We start from the raw sequence: 25,806 nt of genomic DNA on the forward strand, positions 1-25,806 counted from the left end.
CTGGAGAAAGGAGCTCAAAAAATACAGCTTTGGCCTGTACATGTGCACCCGAGTGCTTTCCCTGCCACATTATTACTGGAGCAGAAGGGGAGAGAGCTGAGGACACGGGGGGAGCCTTGGGTAGCTAAAAACCAGTTCCTAGCGCTGTTCACCTTCAAGCCCAACTGATCTTTTGTCACCGCCATGCCCCGGCGATACATCAAGCCTGCACCTGCCTGAAGCAGACCAGCAATGCACCCCCACATCTTTTGAGACGTATGTTTTCAACCGTGTGAGTGGAGGTAGACTTCAATGCAAAGTCAGGGTCCTGCAGCTGCTCCCTTCAAGCGCAGCCTAGAGCAGGCGAAGGGCACAGCCTCAGGCCGTGCGTCCTGCTGAGCTTTCTGGAGAGCCACATACAGAGAGACACATTCTGTTCACTAGCTGCCTGCACTCTTCACAGGAATGTAATCCTTGACATAAAGTTTGTTAGTAAAATACAGTTCATCATGAAAGAATGAACTACTGTCTTGATAAAGCATCAAGAGGCTTATTTTCTGCAGCCTAGGAGTCTGAGGCAAGTGTTGGGACACTGAGCAACCTCTTTGTTCTTTTGACTAGCACAACTACATCGAAAATGTAAAAATGCTTCCAGTGCTTGAACATTTAACAGCTCAGATTTCAAACAAGGACAAACTATTTCAAGTAGAAAGAGTGTACGAGATGTTTGTTTCTTTAACTGAATGCAAACTGGATGTGGAATTTCCTTTTGGAAGAAACAACTGAATGGGAGATGGCTTGGATCGCCATTTGTATATTGCATCATATACAAAAATGGATGATATAATGAACTGCAATTCTGAAGAATCCAGACAACAACAATAAAACAGTGATTTCAGGTTAACACCAGTGGGTCTCTTAATGTGCAATCTGTCTTTCTACTAGGTTTGAAGACTCTCAGGCCAGGAATGGTTTAGTTATGTAACTCATTAATACCAATGCTGTATTTGTGATAAATGCTAAAAATAATAATTATATCCCTATAAGATATGTGGTTTAAAAGAGAAGTTGCAGTAGTGCAGAGAAGCTGCAAGTTTAATAGCAGTGGTAACAGAGGTTACACATGGTTACTAGTAACAGAACAATACTCTTTAGAATTCTAATTTCTCTGCAATTAGAATTGCAGTACATAGTCTGTTAATCTCAAGCACTGGACTAAAAGGTAACCTCAAAGACATTTAAAGTAGTTTTAGAGATCTGGCCCTATGTGTTTGCAAAGTGAACTAGATATATCAGTTCCTCATGTAACACTTGAAATATGCTGCAAATACATTTGGAATATACAAATACCACAGCCAAGACTGCTTGCTGAATCTGCTCAATTAGCTCCAAATGCTTTCCACAGCTATAACGTCAAGTAAGTACCATCTGCAAATAAACCTGACAGAAAATGGAATGAAATTCCTCTTCAGAGCATGGAGAGGTAATGGCTCCAGAACTGTTACCAAGGCCAGTGGACAAGGTTTTGGCTGGTAGGTGCAGGTTAAAGATCAGCACGGCCATGCCTCCAGCCCTTGCCTCTTCTGCACAGAAGTGGATCCAGGGTCTGAGAACATAAAACCACAACTTGTCTGGCACACATTTAGAGATTTTACTGCTGCCCACTCTTGCACTTGCTGGATGCAATGGGATCCAAGATCTTACATAGGATAACCATAGTCATTGCTATCAGACGCGAGCTGAGTTATTTATATAGGGCTGGGGCTCCTTAGGGAAGTGATCTGTCTTCTCATGCACAGAGTCCACATATTCTATAAATACTACTACTAACAATATAAGAATAACTGTCTGTCATTACCACCCAAACAGCCTGTTCTTAGTTGTATCTGGACTTTTTAAATTAGGTTTTGCCTCTTTCTGACATGACTTCCTGGTATCTTCAAACGATCTTGGTTTGGGAAATTAAAGATTGGAGGCCACCAATGTGTGTCACCATGCAAGCTGTTCGCACATAAAGCATCAAAGCCCCTTATTTTAATCTGTGATAATTACTGCTGTTAGTTAAATCTTGTTTCCCTGATGATTCTTAACAATAAGTAACAAATGCACAATGCATTAATTGCAAAAAGTTGTTGCTTGTTCTGAGATCAATTTGTTTTAACAGGAAAAGTTTCCATCTTAGTCAGCACAAATCACTCTTGCATTGATTTTTACAGCACCAGGAACAAATGTTTTACAATGGAATTTTGCCCTGGAAGTATGAATTTTAAAGAGTTCACTATAATCTAACTCCCACAGACTTTGTGTTTCTCCTTAAAGGAGGAATTGTTTTAAGCCAGACAACACCAAAGAGGAGCTGCTGATATCTGTAAAGGCTCCCCCCTAAGTCTAAGCCCTGCATTAAAGCTTCTGGATTCTCATGATGAAAATCCTTTGCTCAGGATGTGAGAATTGAATTCCACACCAAACATTTCAGCTATCTGGGTTTCTGGGACAATAGAAAAGATTTCAATTCAAAGAAAGACTTCAAAGAATTGTATCTACTTTCCTAGCAAACCAGGGGTGCCTTTTGCTTACCCCTCTACTCAGAGAATAAGAATCTAATTGTGTGATCTAAGTGTCCAGTCAGAACTAACCAATATGTCTAGAATTTTAAATGCTCATTATAAACCAAATCTAAGTCCAAGAACATCCTGCTGGACTCACACAGGGTGAAATTCCTGGGAAGCAGAGAATTGGCACAAGCTCTCTGCAGACAGAAGCAGGCCACATATGCAGCACATAAGCTTTTGTGCCCTTCTGCACAGGGAGGATCCTGAGTTAAGAATTGCAAATAACAAGTGATTTTGCACTGATCCTGTCCTGCTCACATGCAGACACTAAATAGATCAACACTATTTACTGTGACCAATGTATGATTACAGCCTTTCTAGCAGTGAGCCAGTATCTTCATCAGATTGGAACCATTCATACAATACTGAACTTTCAATCTCTGTAATCAGTGAGTACACAATTATTTCATATTCCTCACTATAAAGAGAATCCCAGTCAATTTGCATGCCAAACCATTTTAAAATTCCACAAATAAATAAATAATATTATTTCACCTGTTAACACACGGGAACTGTTTGTTTTGGCCAGCTTGCATGGACTCTGTGTGCCAAGTTATGAATAAAATAATGTTCAATACTCTAAACATTCTGTGATATAAATTCCTGGCTCAGCATAAATACAGTCCTTTTGTATGTGGCAGGTTCTTAATGCATTCTCCAGCACTGACACCATTAAATCCATGTATCTATGACAGAGTGTATCTATAAATATTTGCAATTCCTAATCACAATGTAAAAAAATGCAATTGCAGATAAGCCAATTTGCCCATCATGGGCCTCTATTTCACTGGATTTTGCTTGCTGGAGTTTGGGTTTTTGGAAAGCAAAATGCAACTACTGTATCCCAGTGGTTTCTGCACATGCCGTACATTCCAGAACACGAAGTAGGCTTTCTGTTTAAAGAACAGTACAGTTACAAAGATAAGATAAAACCAAACTGGAATATAATATTCCTGGGAAATTTTAGTTCTTTATGCAAACATGAAGTCAGTAATGTAAAGGATGCTTTTTGAACAACACTGGCAAAGGCTGAGTTTCTCATACTGCCAGGCCTCCTTCCCAAGCAAAACCACCTATTACTTTAAGATCAGAATGCAAATGCAGAGCAGACTCTGCTCTGGTTTAATCCACTGCATTTGGGAATTAATTCCACTGATGTCACTAGAGAAACTAAGTTCAGATAGGCCTAAGTGAAGGTAAAATCCAGCCCTGAGGAAGGGACTGATGGTTTTGGCTCTGCCTTTAAATTCATGGTCGCATTAAGTCTAGGACTGGACTATGCTGTGTAGGTCCCAGACTAGCATGAAATTCAGCTACACAGTTCTCGTCTTGCTTCTGTGGTAATAAACCAGTGTACTGTCAGACTCTGCAGGCAGGACCTGCATGAGGCAGAGGAACAGAATTCAGCCGTGAGAGCTCCCAGTTATCCTCTGTTTCTGTGTGAGTCTGCTAGGGCTTCCCCACGCTTCTCCCTAATAGTATTCAGTTTAACAACAGTTCTCCCAAACTTTCAGACTATCAGTTGTGGGATAAGAAGACTAAGGTTCAGCTCTCTTCTCAGCTCCATACTGATGCTCTGAAGGAAACAAAGCTCTCACCATAAGCCCCATTGTGAGATTTCCTTTTCTCAGTGACTAGGTTCCTAACTTGAGGTGCAAATTTTTAACTCATATTCGCACTCAAGGAAACCAGACTTCTGTTATTTTCTTTTTAGCTTGCCCAGGCTGGGCATGAGACATCTAAGGACTAAGGTCCCTGCACTCCTGGAAGATACTGCTCATGAACTCTTCTGTAGAATTCAATCTGCTCACAGGAACTGATCAGAATTTACTTTTTGAAATATGGAAAGCAGTTTCAGCATTGTTTATAAAGTAGCTTTTGACAACAAAAGTCCATCTGTGGTGGGAATCTTGTGTAGGTTTTGCCTTTGGATGGTTAAGCTGCCAATTAATACTCATTTATATCCCATTTGGAATACACTTCTCCAAAACTTGCTGGGTCATATCCATAAGCCTGTGTTGCTATGTGTTGATGATAACTGGCATAAGGGGTAAGTTCAACTCCCAGTAAAGCCTTCAATCAAAATTTAAACTGCAAATTAATGCAGACAGCACATGAAAGCATAGCACTATAAACATCTTTGCATTTAGAAGGAAATTACCGTGTAGTATTCACTGTTACCTTAGACCAATCACCCGTTTTCCATTCGTAACAGCCTGTGTGATCCTCACACTCTTCCTCATCTCTTGGCCTGGTGGCTGCATCACATTTTCCTTGAGAATTTGTGCAGGTCACTGTTCTTTTCTGAATCCCTTTACCACAGTCTGCCGAGCACTGCAAAACAACAGGTATTTGTTTTCTGTTACACGATGCCTAGAAATTATAACGTTTATCTTGGTAACACAGCTAAAAGGAACAGCTTTTACGAACACTGAGGAAAACTGATAACCTGTAAGATTTTCTCTCAATAATCTAGGCCCCTTTCAAACATAAAGTAATTTGAAAAGCATGGTATCTGCTTGTGAAATATTTTACTTATTAATAAAGGCATTCTGAAAATCAACCTTCTTTGAAAAATATCAGCTGGCATTTTGCTAAAATTGGTGTTACAGATGAAAAAAACACTAGAACTTGTGTTTAAGGGCTTGCTCATCATTCATACTGAAAAAGGATACACTGAGAAGTGCCACATCCCTTGATGTATCATGGGAGTGAAATGATGGTGATAAATGCATTTTTAAATCACAGTAGCATGAGACAACTGTTACAGACACATTTCTGCAGTATAGTTTGCGCATACCATGGCAAAGTCACAGCTCTCACATGTGTTCTCATGTGAAACACACACATGACCTTCACTCTTTGATTTGCTGTATTCTCATCACTGTGTTAGTTCCAAAGAGCTTTAAATGTACAAAGGGGGACAGCTCAGGAGAGACACTATTCAGTGAGCCATAGAGTTGTGATCAGCTTCCAGCCATGGCCAGCAAGCGAGCCACACACATTAGCAGGATGAAAGACAGAATTCTCAACACCAAAAGCATAAGCAGGGACTGTTTGGAGTCCTCTGAGAAGCTGGCAGGCTACAAGAGCTGCTCAAATCAGATGCTGAAGGAAGACTTGATTCAAACATTTGGGCACTCTAACAAACATTCACGCGTGTTTGCACAAATTACCCACAAAGGCAGCTTCTAAAGAGCAGGGATATCTGGTCACACATTCATTATCTCTGCCAACGGTTGGCTGGAAATTCTGTTTTACTGGAGAATTTGTGTTGGTTTCATTGACTGTACTAGGTGGGAAAATGAACTGAAACAGAATGTCTTTTTAAAATAACCAGTTTGGTAATAGAGTATCAGATCCGCTGATGCTGTCACAGCCATGTAAGTGCATGCCACTACACAACAGCATAGCGAGTCTCTCTGCTCTTCATTTTCATGCCACTGCAGTGGTTAAGAGTGAGAAATTTCCTTGAAGAGCCACTGGGGACAGGTGGGTGGAAAAATGATATATGTACCAACTGAGATAAAAACTAACCTCCTCTAGCATGTCAAGTTCTCCCCTTCAGGGGATCAGCATGGAAAAGACAGTTGATTTGACACTGAATAAATAGTGAAGATATGAGATATTCTGTGAGGTCTTTTGAACATATTCCAAGAAGCTTTTCCATCCAGGGGGTCTATGCTGGAAACAAGCGTCAGCTTGATATAAATTACATCAAATGGACAAATCTCAGCATGCCTGTCTAACCGTCTTAAAAATACAATCCAGGCAGTTCTGACCTGCTGGCCTTGTTAAGGACATGAATGACAAGCGTTTATGAGCTGGCAAGCAAACAGACATGCCTTTAAATACTTCAGAGTACTACAAAGTGACTTCTTGAAAATCTGGGAAACCTTCCACTTAATTTACTATGTGCTGCTCATGGCGTGACCTCCTTACGGATGTAACATCTTTGTAACAAGCACAATTGTATAGTTCTGTTAGATACGGGGATGAATTCTTCCAGGCTTTGCAGAATTCCAGAAACTGCTTTGCTGGACTCCTCAAAGCTCAAGACTTGCCAGAGATCCCAGGCTGGAGCTCCCTAAATGGTACCTTAAAGCCATGAATTTGCCCCAAGTTGTACAGACTTTCCCAAATTATATATAATTTTCTGCAGTCCTCCGGGTGGACTCTTCAGGGTTGCACTCGTTCTTCTCAAACTACAAAGCACAATATATAAAATCTTTCAAATAGTCCAATTTACTCAAAGTAAATCAAACTGAAGTGGGAGTATTTTTCACAGTAGGAGAAATCTCTAGGTGGGTTTTACAAGCAAGTCTGGGAAAAACACCAACTGTTTGTTCTTCCCACAAGCTTTTAAGTCATTCACAGATTAATATTGCATATACTTTCCTAGACAAAACACCATTTGCAAATGGTTTCCAACAGATCTTTGGTGGTCACACATAAATCACCCTCTTTAAGTGTTTTTTTCTTTCCTCAAGTCCTCTGTTTTCATGAAGAATTTCTTAACATATAGATTTTAAAGAGATTCCACAACAGAGCAGTCTACAAATTAATATGCGCAGTCGCTGAGTGTCCAGCTGAGATCATCAGGTCTTATTTTGTTAACAAATTACTTAGTCAAATCCCACAAGGTTTTGTAAAGGAGCAACACAACTCTGCAGTTAAAACACAGCTCCTTAATATGAAGGAAATCCATATTTTTCTCTAGTTCCCTAACCATAGAAACATTCACCTTTTTCTGACAGTCTTTATTTTTATCATTAAAAATGGGCTGATCAGTACTTTGTCCAAAACAATCTCAAGTGTTTGGCAATAAAAGGGAAACTTAATTTTTTCCACAACAAAGATTGCATTGGAATTTGCTTTGAAAACAGTTTTGATGGGGGACCAGACATCAATGTGGTCAGCTGTTTTTTGTTGTATAACCAAAAAGTTCAAAAACATACATGAGAAAATGGATTTATAAAATGACACCACCACTGTGATATTTACTACACAACATCAGATTAAAATGTTGAGGATTAAAGTGATTATCACTGAAAGAAGTCCTAGTTATTCAGAAGTGTTCAAACTGGCAGAATATCAAATGTGTCCTGGAGTCAACTGTGCTACGTAATAGCAGACATGTGCCAGAACAAGAACAAATGTAAAATCACAAGTGGGCAATTACAGACATGACAAAAGGTAAATAAATTTATCAAAGGAAAAGTAAGCCAGTTATTGAAATAATTATCTAAAAATATTAAGTATTTAAAAAAGAGTTATATGGTCACAAATATGGAAGATTTTCACTCTGGAAAAAGTCTTCTGTAACTTGACTTAGTCCATTTCATAAAAAGGAGAGATAAGTACCTGAGATTCTTAACAAAAGACCCAAGTAAAAATTCCCAGTGGAAAACAGGTAGGAACTGACCATAAGTCTCAGCTATAAACAGTTCAGCTGGTTCAGCTATAAGAAATAAAGAGGGCATCATCTGAAAAGGTTACTTCTATAACACACAAAAGACCTATCAGACAACTTATTAAAACTTTGGTGTGTTTCTGTACATCTTTTGAAATGAAAGAGCTCAGAAAGAAAACAAATCTCATGCATTAATGAACAGACACAGCATCCTACTCAAAGGAAACACTTCTCTCACTCAATTATCATCTCACTTGCCAAATGATTTACTGCTCAAAAGGTGGACAATGCAATCACATTGTGTTTGTTAAGAGACACTGTTCCTCAGTGCAAGATCCCTTGTATTCTGAGCTTCTGTGACTTTTAAGCATATTTCTAACAATAATATTTTGCAAAGCTCTTTGACAATGTTTTAAATGTTTTAATGTTTTAAATGTTTTAAACTCTTTCAAAATAGAGATAAGTAACAAGGAAAAATCCTTCCCACAGAAATTACTGTTGCTGGACAGTCCCATAACACAGCCAGTCTGGAATGAGCCTGGTAGAGCTGTAAGCACTGCACTTAGAATGAAAAGATCTTCTCATCATTCAGATGAGCCTAACAGATACAATATCAAAACTATCATGGACATCCTACCAGAACTGTTACTCACAAGGTACAGACAAAGTTGCCTTGTATTAGCTGAGTCCTGGTCATGAACTGTAGGCATACTCCCAGTTCACTCTGTTGCTAAAGAAAACACAGGCTGTCTAAAGCACACATCATTTATATCTGAAATGCATTTATAATATCTCAGAACAATTTCTTAACTCTGCAGCTATGTGGAGATGCAGCTTTTATACAAAGTATAACCATCTTTTCCATGTTCCTGGAATTACACAAAAGAAGGTTGGATAAGACCCAAAGACTGTACATTCTCTGTAACATACAGATGCTTGATAAATCTGGTATTTGTTTCATATTGCATTAAAATGAAGCCAGAAGCCTTGGTGGGTTACTATACTTCTGGCCTGAGGTCAGTAAAATGTTTTTCCTTGCTGGTGGGAGTTTTCAGATCGAAAGATATAGTTACTATAGCATGATATCTAAAACCTGGCTTAATAACTGATCCAGTATGGAATACAAACCTCATCTCCCAACTGACCTTCTCGACAAATGACAGTTCTACCAGTTTCCCAATACTGTGAGAACATGCATAATTTTAAGCACTTAGCTGGATTAGGGCCAGTGTATCCAGAGCTGTGTGCAGTCTGGATGCTTTCTTGAATTGAGTTCCTACCTTTGACCACTCTGATGCTTCCCAGATAGAAAGGCAGTCCCGTCCTTCACAGCTTTGTACTGTTGTTGGTTTGTTGCCAAGGCAGTAGAGGTCTCTTGTGTTAACGTAGGTGCCATTTTGCAACTGATAAACACAAGTCACTTCCCGGTGCTGGACACCTTTCTCACAAGTAGCAGAGCAGGGACTCCAATGGCCAGTCACCCACCTGGAAAGGAGCCAGAGAAGGAATGTTAAAAAAATGGTGGGATAAAACATTATGCTTCATGTAAAAACAATGAGAAATTGGCAACTCTTCCTAGATTTTTGGGTTCTTTGACGGTGCTGTATTGCTGTCACAACTGAGATCGCCTGATCACCTCTGAGAGCTGAAGTGTGTAAAGCAGAAAAGTGTCAGTATATGAGTGAATATCCACTCCTGTCTCCATGCTAGACAGAAACACGAACTCTGCATAGCTCCCTTTAACCACAGTCTCTACAATATGGCTGCATTTTTCCCCCAAATAAAGACAGACTTGCCTGCAGACCATCCTATCCCACAAACATTGTTGCTTTTGAGAGGTACCTGGGAAAACCCCCTGCTGCATCTGCATGTACATCTTCACCATGCAGTGGAGCTGGGCAGAGAACCTGTACTTACTCTGTACAAACTGGGATGGGGCTACGGCCAGACATCAAGCCCCAAACGGCATTCCCACATCCAGGACCAGAGTCAGCTTTTCTAGGCCTACATTATATGACCTCAAAGCATACAAAACCTCTACATGCCAGACTATCAGAATGCAAAGACATCTCCTACCTCACTTTTAGTTCACCCTCTCACAGCCGCTGGTCAGATTTTACTTTTCACAGCTGGGCTTTTCAGGATGTTTCATTGCAATCTCATCTGTTTGAAGTTCATGGCCTTAGGGGCCTCAAAAATGGTGAAAAACTGGCCATGGTCATTCTTAGAAAATCTGAATTGCATTTAACTGCCAAGGCTCAAGAATTACTTATAAAGACAGGATTCTCTTTATAGAAAGGATCCTACAGTGTTGTTTCAAAGCTGTCATAGCTCACAAAGATGTGCCAGTCTGGATGGGGGTGTGAGGATATTTCCCTATAGCCGTCGTTCCTGTGAGCCCTTGGGATTCATTTGCTTTGCGAGCACATTTCAGGTGCCGTTCCCTTCCCCTTTGATCAAAGTGTGCTGGGAACAAATATCTGGCCTTTTTTGTGGTAGTTGTTTGCTTTGTTATGTCTTTAAAGGCTCTTTGGCAAACACCCAGCACAATGCTGTGAGGTGTTCAGGTTCCTCCAAAGTAAGGGACGCGCTGCTGCTGCTGCGAGCAGTCTCTGGCTGTGGGCGTGCAAGGGAAATGAGGCGACCTCACTCTGCTGTCTTCCAGCCCAACTGAAAGGCTCCCACTGACAAGTGCTGGAAGCAGCACTGTGGTTAGAGCTGGGCTACAAGACAGTGAATAAAATATCTAAAAAGAATCTGAATTAGGAGGTATGTAGGGAAGAACAATTTTTTCCCTAAAGAAAAGCAGCATCAATCTTTACGCTTCCTGCAATCTGTCAGTGAGGAACATGTTCTCTGTAATAAGAGGCATTCCTGTATGAAGTGAAAGACTGGAACAACAACTGTGTAGGCGCTGTGCACCGGAAGGCTATCAGGCCTTTCCCACCAGGTAATTGACCTTCTAGCCTGTTATTTAGGACTGTCATTTAGATTAGTATCCTTATACCATGAATCTTTTACTTGTCACCCAATCCTGGGTTGTCTATTAAGATAAGTAGCTCAAATAAGACTTCTCAAAACCAAGTCTGCTCAGACATACCATTTCATTTTGCTGAAGGCTCCTGTAGTCCAGGTAGAGCACCATACATGCCAACTTATCAACCACATTTCTTTTGAAGTCGCTACGTAACTTCTCCTCAATAAATCAAACAACTGTTTTTCTCACCCTCCCATTCCTGAACAGTGAAATACCAGTTCAGCACAATTTTTAGAAACATCTTCACTTGGTGCAATTGTCATTAATTTGTTTGCCAAATGCTATGACTGATGACCTGGTGTGACAGCCCTGATGACTGCGCTGACAGTGAAGGCAGAAGCCATTTGGTTTGGGCAGGACAGGAGCGAGCAGGCTGGCCACCTGTCTTTTGTGGAACAGGGCCCCGCTCAAATGTTTCTGTGCATTAAAGCAGTTGACACATCTGCGAATTTCTGTTGGCTAAAACAGCTGGCAAGCCACCAAACGTGTTTCTCTAGACAGTAGTTTTGGTGCATCTCTGTAGCTGAGTGCTTGGTATTTTGCTTACGGAATGGGAAAATGCCAGCTGGGTAATCGAATACTAGGGCTGAAAGACTGACAAAAATAGCCTTGAAGTGCAGAAATCAGTGTTCATGAAAATTAATAGCCAGGCTCCCTTGATATCAGCTGGGCTCTGTGCTGTCAGAGCAAACGTGGTGGGAGTTATCTATCTGGGTGAAGGAACTGCTCAACAAGGGCATGGAGGGGGGAAGAATGACTTTGCTTTATGAGCTGCATGTGAGTCATAGGGCTGGGAAGGGTTTCTGTACAGGCTCCACTCAACTAATACTCACTTCAGCACTGTACTCTCACTGTGATCTACAGCTACTGGCAAAAGAAAAAGGGAAAGGGACTGAAAGTAAAGGAGAAAGATAAAAATACATTCTTGGCAGAGACTGTCTGTGAGCCTGCATTTAGGATGGGCAGCATGAAGCATGCCAACTATTTTCAAGATGCCCTAAAGAACTAAGGTTATGACTTCCCTTTCAGGAAAAAAACCCTCCTTTTTTAATTTTTGTGGTTGCTCTTGTAGAGTTGAGAAATCGCCTCGTTTCTACCCTGTTCAGTGGTCTCTAGTTAGTGCTGGTCTAGCACAGATATGACAGAGTGTAACTGAAAAACTGACACAGAAAAAACAAATATTATCATCAGAATGATTCCACGGGGCATGAGCCAAAACCCAGGGAACCAATACAAAGCTGTGCCTGTGCTGAAAGCACAATCTCCAGCTTTTTTTTGTCAGAGTGGCATCTGTATGGCCAGCTTCAGCTACCAATCTGCTGCACCCAATCCTCATCTGAGTCCAGTGGTTACAAATAAGGTGGGACTATACTGTAAGGGATCTCTGAAACCTCACAGCCATCTTACTAGTGACAATTGCTGCTAACATGGTATCAAAATACTCCAGAAATTAAAGACCATTTTAAAGTGGTGGGTTTAGTTTCATATCCAAGAGATAAGTGACAGATTAAATGTTTGAATAATATCAGTAAAGTAGGCTATTTTCAAAGGCATCACAGGGATGATCACTTTGACCACAAAACTTCTTCTGAGTAAAATCTCTGCTTGGTTCAATGGTAAAAATGATCTGACAAACAAGTAAATGCGAGTCCTACAGGCAGTACTGGCAGTGCCCTGATCTTCCCCCACAGCTCTCCCAAAGCCCCCTTCATAGGCAGCCGAAAATATTACTTTAGTGCCTGTAAGACACAGAATCACTGCAACTATATTCAACAGTATAATTCACAACTGAAGTGGAAAGACAAGGGATTTATGGATGAAGTTATTAAATATGAAAGTTCCTGCCAGTTTCATATTGGTAAAGGAATGTGCAGCATGGTATGAGAATAATTATTATCTGCAAGTTATATACACACAAGGAAGAAAAATGTGATGTACAAATAGTATCACATTATGGTTACTGTTAAATTACACTATAGACAGATTTTTCCTCTCTACACTGTCATAACACCTTTTGAACACACCTGAATGTGTTTAAAAATGAGACTTTTCATTTTTAAAAAAAACAGTGTTTTTCTTATGACAATGTAAAAAATAATTCTAGTGTTCTAACTCAAACCACCAAGCTAGCTCTGTATTATTAACTAAGCCAATTAACTGTTGTACACTGAGCCCTGTGTATATCATATAGAGCATTTGGCTTCCAGTTATGTTTTGAGCCTGTAAACTGATCTTAGGGGTTGCTTGACACCATAGTTCTTTTCAGTTTGGTCTTTCCCTCCCAGGTTATAACCTATCTTCTGTTGGACCTTGTGAGGGCTCTAGCTGGAGTCCCTGGAGAGCCTCTCATGTTTCCAACAAGCACTGATTTATGTGACAAACACACTCATCTTTCTCACAACCATAGGGATGACTTTATCCACAGTATTAGTTTTTGTAATCCTACCTCTATAGAAGATTCAAGAGCTAGATGATCCCTGCTGGTGGTTAGATTTAGGAAGAAAATTATGAGCTTTTAAGCACAGATTTTTTAACCCAGTCAGTGGCTGTCTTTCTAGCTAAAAAATGCCCAGAAGGGTGTGTTTTTCTCTAGCCTCAAAAAGCTGGGATGGGCAGGACATGCAATCTGAGAGGGCTGTTTTAAATCTTTGTCTTCTGTGTCTTCCTCAACCTCTGACCTCTCAGTATCTCTGCTGAGGAATTAGGAGTTCTTCTAATCTGCTTTGGCAATGCTCATCTGGCAGGCCCCTGGAGCAAACTTGAAATATCTTCTGGAGGTTCAGTTCATCATTTGATCTTTCTATGGTCTGGATTAGTCATTAACCTTGAATTATCCACTCTATCTACTTGCCTAAGACTCCCACATTTTCTAGGGAAAAAAACTGTCTACAGCACTAGGTACATAACCTCAGGGGAGATGACTGTCTGCAAATGAAGACTTGTAGCTAAGGATTTTGGAAGAAATGCTATGAAGATAAAGTGGGTCAAGGCTGAAGGATGAGGTAGAGGAGCACAATCAAAAGACATGAGGTCACTTTTCAGAGATTTGTAGCCTCTTATAACATAAAGCTGTTACATGTTCTAGGGCAAATATCACAGCCCATTAAATTTCACCTAGCTATTTCTGTCTCGAACCCTGCAGAAGACCAGTGCCTACAAGTTAGTTCTGTTCCACTAACTAAACATTCATGACATATTCACACATGCATTCACTATCTACAGGGATTGTCTTATTTTTGTTCCCTCCCCAATGTTACAGCAAAATTAATTTCCCTGCTTTCAAAATAATAGTTTGGATGTGACCAAAGACATATTTGCAATAACAATTTTTTCTACAATTATTAAACCTGGTTTTTTAGAACTGGCTCTTAACTACAACTACTGCTGAATAAAGTATCAGAGTGAATTTGCTACTAAACAAAACATAGCTAGTCTGAAAAAACATTTGTGACAAAGTAATCTAAAGCAGTGTAATCTGAGGGTTTTATTTCTAATAGATTTTATTGCATACCTTTTTGATTAACGTACATTTTTGCACTTTGCACTGATGTACAGGTGGGTATAACTCCATGTCTAGTTAGCACTGGTTTTCTTTAGCACCACTTTGTGATGCAAAATCATGTTGAAGTCATTCTTAAGTTTTCTGAGGCACCTGGATGAAACTGTGGCTCTATTGATCTTAGGCATAACTCAGACCAACTTGCAGTGGGGCCAGGATTTCACACTGGGTAATTTTAGTAAGGACAACTGGAAAAGATTTCTGAGAATCAGTCACATGGACAGTCAGATATTTTTTGCTTACAGCTATCAAACTAAGTTCATGCTTGATTATGTAGAAAACACTGTTTACAAATGGAGTCCCGATTTCCATGAAATACACACTCTGCTATCGTATCTTTCTCTCCCTACACACTTCTGAAACGCTCCACTATATCTCTGCTATACTGGGGTCAAAATAATCAGGTGAATCTTGACTTTTGGGAACAGGTTGTGCCACACCCAGTCACTAGAAGGTTGGTTTTTTTTTAAAAAAAAAGTACAAGGAATCTAGTAGAATAATACAGCTGCTGATGTCGAAAGTAGGACTCCAAGACTAACATTCCTGTCTGATTGCCTTTATAAACAGTGCTCAGTAATTTTCCAGTACAGTAGTCATTCTGCTAACAGACTTGCCAACTTTCACTCACACAGGTTTCTTTTTTTCTTTTAGTGATTATCATTTTGACAGCTTTATTTTTTTTAATTTCCCACCAGTTATAAGATCAGCCATAGGACAATGTTTTATAATTTACATGCACCTTGGGAAGTTTTTTTTTAAATGGAAAAGACTGTATTCTCCCTCCTCCCACTCCCAAATCAAGTAGATCGCTCAGTTTTGGAGGACTCAGTGTGGCGTTGGTTGAGTAGGTGTCCTTCTTGCTGGCAGCTGCCTCACTACACTAAGGCATCAGCAGAGCTCCCTTTTGCAGCAAGTTAGCTCTACCCTGACCATGACTGGTGTATCTTTTATGGGGCAACTGGTGTCCAGCTCCATTCCCTGCCTTTCAAGGAAGGCAGTGCTTTTTCCTCAGCCCACACCACAGGATGCAAATTGTGTGAAGCACATTACAGCAGGCAGCAGTAGGAGTGAATTTCACAGTTACATATTTTGGTAGATTATCCTGCTAATCCTTCCTTGTGGGTGAAGACTGCACTTACCCTGAAGAGCCTCAAACCAAAGAAACACAGATCATTTAACATTTTAAAACAAGGCAGTGTTGAACTGTGAGTTGAGACAAACATTATAATGGGAAAACTGTGATGTAAACCAGCCTGGGTGTTTACACCAAAGCTAAGAAACCTGTCTCATGACTCCATGTGAAAACTAATGCCAAATTAACTTCTGCTCTAGCGAGTCATCTTGAATTACCTGATGTAAATGCATTTAGCTGTAGCCAATAAGCTCTCCTCATTCTACTCTCTGTTCCCAAGCCTTCTCTTACTTCTCTTCCAGAATTGATTCATTGTGTTGAGTTGCTGGATTTGCTTGAAAATATCTTTTTGTCTTTCAGCAGCTAATAACTACTGATTGCTTTTTGCTGTACTTGATGAACTCGTCTTACAACCTAGAATGCATGTGATTTTGTCTCCTTCTAGTGGATGGTGATAACAGACATGCCCACCACAAGACATCAGCTACCCACACACAAAGGTGCCCAGAAGTGTCTCAGGCTTTCTGGTCTTCAGCATTTGGCTTCTATGCCTGCAAAGCCACGCCAGAGACCTGTGGCAGCTGCCCACTGCCGGCAGCCTGGGACGGCTCCTGGCAGAGCAGCCACCAGAGCGCAGCATCGCCCGCTTGCTCAGCTGCCTGCAGCCACCGTGTCTTGCACAGTGTCCAGCACAGTCCTGGCAAATTCATTAAGCTTAAACTGATTCTAGAGATCCCAACTCCAGTTTTGGGAAGTACTTCAAAATGAGCTCTTACGTGGTGCCTCCTTGGATCAGAGGGTGCTAACATTACTATTTATGCCAGATTTCCAGGCTAAAATGATTTGAAACCCTCCCCATGGCTGCTCCTTCTTTTCTCTTTTTCATGTAACCAAATTCAAAACACACCAAAGGAGATGTTTCTTAGCACAAGGCACAGATAAAGTTTTGAACTTGTTGCCACTGAACCTGATGGATGATAAACATTTGTACAGGTTCCAAAAGACTCTGACTGGATTAATGAAAGAACATACCCATGTGGAACCATTAAATGTCTAGCTCAGTCCCTTCAGTTAACAGACACTCCCAATATGTCCCTCCAGTTTAGTATAATTTCCATACAGTTCTGCAAGTAATTTGCTAATATTCTGAAGGAGTTTTCCATTATACTGCTCCCCCCCCACCCCACCCCCCCACCCCCCCCCCCGGGGTTCTACTATTTGCAAGACTTTGATCTCACAAAATAAATTCAAAACTGTTCTTCTCCCCATCTACCTGTGATGGTAACACAAATAAACATGGTGCACGCAGACCAGCATCAGGGAGACGGATTTCTGTATTCTTGGACTGTTAAACAGAGCACTGTCACATGGTGGAGTCTAAAGGGAGAGGTGGACTCTCAGACAGCGAGTCACACAGATAAGCACCATGAGCTTAAATCAGATCAGTAATCAAAGCAATCAATGGGCACTATCAACCATCACACAGTGAAGCACTGTGTTCTGAGTGGTCACTAGCCTTTTGGGCAGGTCGGCAAGGTGCTGAGCCAGCTAGAGCCTCAGCTGACTTATACCTGCCTTCATTTCCCCTGGCGAGCATCAGTGCGGTGTGTGAACCCTTGGAGAGCCCGGTGTTGGGTTCCAGTCCACCGAAGGAAAAGTGAAAAGGGAACAGAAGAAGAATGGATGGATGGAAGGAAGGAAGGAAGGAAGGAAGGAAGGAAGGAAGGAAGGAAGGAAGGAGCGATCCATGTAACCACAGAACTGACCTCAGCACCATGCAGTTTTAGAGTAGATTTGGAGAGAAACAATAATCAAGGACATAGTGGTGAATGGGCGCAACACAGGTTTCCTCCAGGCAAAACTCGTTGGCTGTGTTTCTTTGATTAAAATAATTGCTTTTCCAGACAAAGGAAATATGGTAGATTCAATCTATTTGGTTATCAGTAAAGAATTCCCTTTGCTGCACTGGAAATGCTTATGTAAGTTGGAGAAACTGGTGATATGCTGGGAAACATGGATATCAATGCCTAATGTGTATGGTAGGTGAGAGCTGGCCACAGTGTAGTGCTGTAAAGGAATATCAAGTATGAGAGAAATTTAGACTAGTTACCAATGGAGTTCCTGAAGGATCTGTCTTTGATCTAATTTAGTATGTTCATTAACGACCGTGGCACGAAAAGAAGAAAACTGCTGAAAATTGGGGAAAATGTTGACAATAAGAAGTCTAGAAGCACTGTCAATGCAACAGGGGATTAGGACGTCATACAGGAAGAACTGTATAACCTTGAGTACTGCAATAAGAGAGGTAGAATGAAAATAGCATACAGTGCAAGGTTGTGTGCTTAGGGACTAATAACAAGCATTTCTGTGTTGCAGTAGGATTCATATGTTGAAACAAATGAGGAAGAAAACATCAAGAATGACTGTAAGCCACAAATACGATGCAGCCATGAAAAAAGCAGAGCATGTATCAGGAGAGTTACTGTCAATGAAGACAGGAGAGTATGGATGTAACTGTATAAGGGCTAGATTGGACTAAGACTGGGATTCTACATATAATTCTGGTCACCTATGCACTCAAATTATGAATTTAAATAGCTTAAATTAGAGCACTGGTAGATAAGATGACCAAGGGAATGAAGAACTGATGTACAGTCTCTGATCCAATAATAAGTTAAATGATGGAAGGAGGAGATACCCTGGTTTGCTGTATTGTATGGCACTTAGCCCAAGGCAAAGAACTGGGAAGGGAAAATACTGTATAAGCAAAGGAACAGAGCTGATGCAAGAATAAATGGCTGAAAAATGACAATGAATAATTAAAGCTGGAAATAAAAGATCTTGACCCACATGAACAGCAAGTTCACAGGAGAGGCTTCTAGTGAGGGAAGGAGACTGTGGAGCAAAAGCGAAAGGAGTCCGTGACATCCTGCTGGTAGTAGCAGAAAACTAACCCTTGGACTCAGGAGATACTTTCAAGTCCTAAATAGTAAAAATAAGGGCTCAGGTCTCCTGTGGTTTTCTGTAGGTGAAGGCAGTGGTTTCTGGCTTTTATGCTGCTGTTAAGCATCTGTGTAGGAATACCACATATTCAGCAGGTCCCTGAAAGAACTCAACCTCTATTAAAATCTGTTACAGCAAAGAGGAGGAAAATTAACAGTGTTTGCATACAGACCATTACAAGTCTAACAGTTGGGAAATTTCATGTGTTTTTGGTTCTTTTCCTGCATTAGAGGGGAGCAGTTTCATATTCATAGACCCAACCATGCATGTTGAAGTGTGTGGCCACTGGCCGACCTATGTTTTCAGTAATAACAGCTGATGTGATCTGTGATTTCTGAGTCTTGTGCCAACATGAGTGCTGGGTTTGCCTATATATTTGGGTTGGTGTTCAGTGTGCTGGAAACAACCCATACACACCGCATGCAAGAATCCAGATTCCATCTGGTTACAGCAGGGTTTTGTAAAAAATATCTAAAGAGCTAGGCAAAGGATTAGAATAAAGAGGTGCTAATAGGGTGCAGTTGGGACAGGAAAGGAAGCTGTAAAGAATTTAATGGAAAAAGAGGGTCAAGGAACATAAAAAATAAAATAGGAAGAAAAAGAGGCATTTTTTTTAAAAGGTGAAAGAGTAACAATAATAAAGAATGAAAGATTCTTTTATTTTTGCCAGTTTCAACAAAACCCTTAAGAAAATTCTCTTCTCTGACGTTTAATTTTAAAACATGTCAGTGTATCCAATCCTTTTTTCGACACTGCTTTGTTTTTTTCAGATGCTGTGTTGCAGTTGCAGAGTTCTAATCTTCTCCTTGGCCTCATGAAACTAGTGTCCCCTGCCCCACGTTATTTGGCTCTCCCAAGAGGTGGCTGAAGTTCAAAGGGATATATAATTTGCAAAGCACTTTGGGATCGTGCTGGAAGAAAGAAGCTGTTATTAATATCATACCCTTCTTTTCTCCAGATCACTTTATATATATAATGTGGGTTATTATTTTTTTATTTTTATTACAATCTCAAAAGCAATAGCCTCCTTCTCCTTCTCCATTTATACAACATGATCTCACCCCATCCCAAAGAGTTTACAATCCAGTTTATAACTGGATTGAGAGAGGAAGCAAAGGGACAGTATGGGATAGGGAATTAAAGTCACACAGCACATCCAAAAGAGAAACAGAGACTGAGTGTCCTACGACCCAGCCCTGTGCTGGCCATTAGACCCTTCCCTAGAGATAAATTCTCTGTAAAGTGATTCTCTTAAGTTCTGAGTAAAAGTGTAAGTGCAGTTCAAAATGCACAAAACAGAGCAGGTTTACTACAGAAAGGAAAGCATTGTTCCTTCTTCTGAACTCAGGTAAAGGTCTTTGGTCTGAGTGGAAATGGGAAAGGACCTTACTGTAACAAGATGCTACAATAATTTTACTTGAAACCCTAAAACAAATTCAGGGCTTATAAAAAAAGCATTGACATGGTGAAAGAGACTGGTTTCTTTAAGATGTTCTTGGTCAGAGAATATGCTAAGCATGCATTTCTAATATCTGGGTGGGCAAACGCAAGTGGAAATTTAAATTCTACAGAGGCACAGAGAATGTGCTTCTGAAAATGTTTCCAGTTAAAAGCATGTTAAGTGTGAAAGTATAGTCTACACGGAGGGAACGAGGGAGTGTGGTCTATCCGATCATCAGCAAGCATTCTGTGGCCTTTCCGGGTACGATGAACATTTGGTGTTTGCTGTCATTGCTCTGAAAAAAATGGACCAATGAGAGGTCATCGTGCTAGTGCTAATTGCTCCTGGGGAGAACTGTGCTAAATTGTGGCTATACATTGCCTGGCAACTCCATACAGAAGAAGCGATACCTTGGAATAACATGAAGGGCTGGACCTCAATCCCCAAAGAAATACAACCTGGATCCAGGAACAGAGCATTCCTTTCTCAGGAGGTTTTGTGTCTTTAACCCACCCAGTGTCACTGTCCCCAGCAGGCAGCAATGTCATGGTGAAAGTGTACAACAGAGGAGACTTCACCAAGGGCTCACAGTCATGGAGATCCCATCGAGAAACAGCACAGTGAGTCTTGTGGCTCTAACAGACCTGGTGGCCAAGGCCTACCTTTGTTGCTCCCAGCTTGCAGAGGCAGAAGCTGCCCACTTCTTCCAGAGCTTTCGAAGTCGCTTTTCTTCATCTCTACCACCTGAACCCCTCCAGATACCTACCTGGGCTCCCTCCAGACCATTCCCAGTGGCTTCACAAAAGGTCTAGAAGAAATATTTCGTGCCAGGGCAGAAACACAAGCAGATGCTCCTTGTTTCTGTCTTTCTGAGAGAATGACATGACAGAAATACCACCACCACTGAATTTAGGAAACTTCCTAATGGAAATGACAGTTGTTTCCTTGAAGTCATTGGGAGTTTGGCAATCCTCACACACCTAGAAGCACGTGGGGTATCTCATGATACCTTTCAGTACCACTGAGAGCAGTATGGCCACCATACTGTACAGCAGCAATAACAGGCAGTGCGGACAGAAAATGAAACCCGAAACAGCCCAGCCTTATTGGTGGATTACTTGACACTGGATTTCCCTGCTTCAGGGCACTTTAATCAGAGTGCAGGTCTAATTAGAAGGAAGTGTGCTGTTTCTCATTTTCCCCATTGTTTCCGCTAGCAGGATTAGCTTTGTAGGTATGTTTCCTGGCTTGTCTGATTATACCAGATGCAACAGCTAGCAGGGTGTTTTGAATATGGTTTTTTTTCAGATATTGTTGAGCTTTATCCTAAATTGATTTTATATTCTAACTTCTATCAAAAGTGGAGTGTCTACACTACCCCACAATGCTATACTGCAGAGCAAGAGTGAACTTTTTTGTTAGTAAAACAAACTGAACAAATTAATCTGACTTCCTGTGCTTTGTCATTTTGACTAGAAACACCTTTTTTTATTCCCTGAATATCAAAATTAAATAATTTAAAAGTGCTTGCCAGATTAAAAAGAGAGCTTTTTATTAGTTTTAGAACTTATCACTATCAGATCTCTAATTACTCCTACTGATGCAGAAAAGCACCCTTAATGAGAAAAGTATCTAAAATACGCTTCATCATAATTTCTTGACTTCAGCAAGACGCAGGTATGTTTCTAACACTATGCAAGTGTTACTACACACTGTACAAACTTCACATGAAGAAGAGACACTCCTCGCCTAGAGACTTCCAGTCTGAACTATGCTAATACAGATCAGGCATGCAACACAGCAGGTCAGCTATAGTAGCTTAAAGGCTGTGAGTTGTTTGTGAGGTTTCTTTGTAGCATTGTTTGACAATTAGTCAGAGCATGATGATTAAAGAAATAGAAAAGGTTAGATATGCAGTCACTGTCACGGTTTAACCCCAGCCAGCAACTAAGCACCACACAGCTCACTCCCCCTTGGTGGGATGGGGGAAAGAATCAGAAGGGTAAAAGTGAGAAAACTTGTGGGTTGAGATTAAGACAGTTTAGTAAGTAAAGCAAAAGCTGTGTGCAGAAGCAAAGCAAAATAAGGAAATTATTCACCACTTCTCATCAGCAGGGAGGTGCTCAGTCATCTCCAGGATAGCAGGGCTCCACCACGTGTAATGGTGACAGGAAGTCAAATGCCATCACTGCGAACGTCCCCCCTTCCTCCTCCTTCTCCCAGCTCTATCTGCTGAGCATGACACCATATGGTCTGGGATATACCTGGGGTCAGCTGTCCTGGCCGTGTCCCCCCCAAATCCTTGTGTACCCCTGGCCACTTGCTGGTGGGGTGGGATGAGAGGCAGAGAAGGCCTTGGCTCTGTGTAACACTGCTCAGCAGTAACAAAAACATCCCTGTAGCACCAACACTGTTCTCAACACAAATCTAAGATACAGCCTCATACTAGCTACTGTGAAGAAAATTAACTGTCCCAGTAAAACCAGCACAATACTGCAAGTGGCTCTGTCACCCAGGAGGCAGCCAACAGGAAAAGAAACCATCCCCAAACAATGCATGAAGGCAGCTTGCATGGAATCTGTCCTTACTGGTCACAAGTTAAACGGACTATGAGGTAGGTAATGAAAATTTGACCTGCTCATCAGTAGAAAAAGAATATTACAGCTGGTTACTATGGCTAACAATGTGTCCTAGCACATTTAGACATTTTCACCATGTTCACCAGATGGAGGCTTTGGAAATGGATGATTTGTGAAAGAAAAGGTTATTGGGTTTTATTATTTTTTAACTCCTTACCGTGACTGGCAGGGGTGTGTGTTACATTTCCTGACCTGGGGCTCGGGGCGATTCACTCGTTGGCAGTCACTGTCATTCACCAGTGTCATAGTCTTGTTAATAATTCGAGTACAGGACACAATGGTTTTCCGTTCACCTACAAGTCAAACAAAAAAAGAAGTCTGAAAAAGGAAAACAGTGGCTAAGAACAAAACCATGTCAACTCGTTAATCAAAACTCAAAAGCTAGGAGCTCCCTACTGTCTGTACAAGATGTAATCTACACAAATTTACCATCTCTGAAAGAAATCTTATTTTCCACTTCTGTCTTACTTTTGTATTGTTCTGTTTTTTGTATTTTTTTTCAGAAAAGCTACAAATCTTTCCCCAATAACTGTGAAATGACTGCTTCACAGGAGCAACATGTTGGGCTTTCTCTTTCTTGTGTTTAAGGTGAAAACTATCTTGAAAACAATTTGCTTTCATTTCTGGTTCCTCCTCCACATGTAGCTGTGCCCTGTAATTGCCTAGGACAGATGCTCCAGCTGTGTAAGCTGAAGCCACACAACCACCCACCCCTCAGTGACTGATAATGACAGGACAGCTGCTTCTTGCTGCTCCCCATTCAGGAAGAGTCAGGTTGAAAAGGAATGACTGTGTTCAAGACTGATAAACTGGGCTTGTTTGTATCTCAAAAAGAGAAGAAATTAAGGCACCAAAATAAATTATTTCTCATCTTCTTCTCCTCCAGATATACTACTTTAAAAACCCTGCCATCAGTAGACAACACAACATTTCTTACATAAACTGTCTGTGCATCAGGAGTTTCAATGAGACACAGCAGTGTGGCCCTCAGGGCTCAACCTTCCATTCCACTGTGTGACATCAGGAAAACTGTGCCACAGGGTGGCATGACAATGACCAGATGTGACAAGGAAAATGTCACCCCTGCAGTAAGTGACTTTGCCTTACTGCTAATTATTTTGGTTTCTCAGATCCTTTTCTTAACCCTGAGTCTTCATTAAATTGAGTTTATTCATGATCTGCAGCAGATAATAAAAAATAAATTCTGTTAATAAAAAATTTGCAAAAGTCTGTATAGAAGGCAAAAGACCCTTCCTAGCTTGGATAAGTAGTAAAAGCATCTGACAACCAAAATATAAGAGATTAACCGACATCCAAGCTATTACTGGTGGGAGCCATGTTGCCAGGTACTGATTTGATTCAAGTATGTGGCAGACTTGCAATACAAATCAAAAGAGCTATAAACAAATTTCCTACTCATTCTTGTGAGGGTTTAATGGCTCTAAGAAAGTACTGTTTTAAAACATGAGTAAAAGTAAGTGTCCACTTTAAAATGAGTTGTATTTACAGAAAAAAATAAATCCACTATTTCAGTACAGTGAGGGCAGTGAGCCTCCAAATGTGAAGATGAGCACTCTTTCTTTGTGTCATATAATACGATAAATAATTGGGTCTACTGGTGAAGACTGGCCAGAATGCATGGAAATGATCCATTTTCCTCAGGGAAAAGACTACTTCTTCCAGCACTGAAAATTCAATGGACAGCAGCTGACAAACCAGTCTCTGGTTTCACAGGTATCAATTCCCCCCAGGGTTTCAGCAAATCTGTCTCAGCACATCCTAGGGATCATCTGAAAAGTGTGATTTGCAGTGTGCTCATGTACTCCCAGAAAGTTCACCCTGCATTAAGAGTGTCTGATGCAATCTCCAGGAGTTGTCACAGCAGCATTGCCCCCGTTTCATCCCTGGGGAAGGAAGTGTCTTTCAGTGAACATGCCTGAACACCTGTGAAAACTCTGCTCCAAGAATGTGACCGAGGCTTGAGATATGGGGCTGCACACGGCGCCTTGAGCCATCCGTGGAGCACTAATCCAGGTGCGGTTCCAGCCTACGGTAACGAGCCGACAAAGCAGCGTCCCTGCCAAAACACTGGGTGAAAATTAACTGTGGGGATGTGGATGATAGCTGGGAGAGCTGGTGAGAATGAGCTCTCATTTGAGTTCATTATGGCAACATCCATTCCCATGGCCAGTTTCCTTCATGCTTTGGCAACACTGTTTTCTGCAGGCACCTCTCTAACGGCTGGTGTCTGCAAACACCGTCCAGCAAGTCCCACCAAGCTTCCAAATGGCCTTACCTCCTCCACACTGCACGCTGCACCCTTCCCATCCGCTGTGCGTCCAGATGTACAAAGAATCCTGTTGCTTTTCTGGCTCGCTTCTGTTTTCAGCAGTATAGTTTACAGGAATGGTGTATTCATAATGAATTCCATAATTCTGGTCATGAAATAACAGCACCTGGTTCAGCAGGAAAAGAAAGGCTGTTACAACACAGTGTACTGGGAAAGCCAACAGACTGCAGAGACAGTAATGCTGGAAATGCTGACTCGAGCCAATATGTCTAAAATAGAAGTACCTTATGAAAGGCAACCAAATCTTCAACTAGAGACCTGAAATTACAGTGGTATTGGTAAAATGGCATCTGTGGGAGCAAAAACTGCTTGTGATTTGTGAATATTAAAAACAGTCATGGAGATGTCTAAATCTGGAATTCAGTGCATAGCTTTGTTTAAACCTCAACTGTGATCAGCAGGCCACTGGCTATCTAAAGTGAAATAGTAACACAACACAAAGCACTAAATCAGCAGTTTTCATAGAACAACTATTTTAATGAGCATCTGGAGTGAAAAAGTCACTCCTCATACTTGTCCTACCCTTCTTTTCTAGAAAGCAAGTTATCTCCAATACTCATGCAGAGACTCAGGGCTGATGGTTGGGGACCTTTTAGAGAACAAGTTAGTTCTGGGGTAATACTGTGCTGTTTATGGATCAC

The 25,806-nt window shown here is 41.0% G+C and overlaps 1 protein-coding gene across 1 annotated transcript in view; it reads right to left on the reverse strand.

Moving 5' to 3' along the window:
* The window catches only part of ADAMTS17 (ADAM metallopeptidase with thrombospondin type 1 motif 17), a 196,480-nt gene that overhangs the window by 18,812 nt on the left and 151,862 nt on the right, over nucleotides 1–25,806 (reverse strand). Inside the window, exons 17-20 of the mRNA XM_074916879.1 lie at nucleotides 25,112–25,271; nucleotides 22,973–23,108; nucleotides 9,285–9,489; nucleotides 4,773–4,925 (exon numbers count right to left, since the gene is read on the reverse strand). Coding sequence (XP_074772980.1) covers nucleotides 4,773–4,925; nucleotides 9,285–9,489; nucleotides 22,973–23,108; nucleotides 25,112–25,271 — 654 coding nt within the window. The remainder of the gene's footprint in view (nucleotides 1–4,772; nucleotides 4,926–9,284; nucleotides 9,490–22,972; nucleotides 23,109–25,111; nucleotides 25,272–25,806) is intronic.

The sequence above is a fragment of the Athene noctua genome, chromosome 13 (genome assembly GCF_965140245.1).
Source record: "Athene noctua chromosome 13, bAthNoc1.hap1.1, whole genome shotgun sequence".
Lineage (NCBI taxonomy): Eukaryota > Metazoa > Chordata > Aves > Strigiformes > Strigidae > Athene > Athene noctua.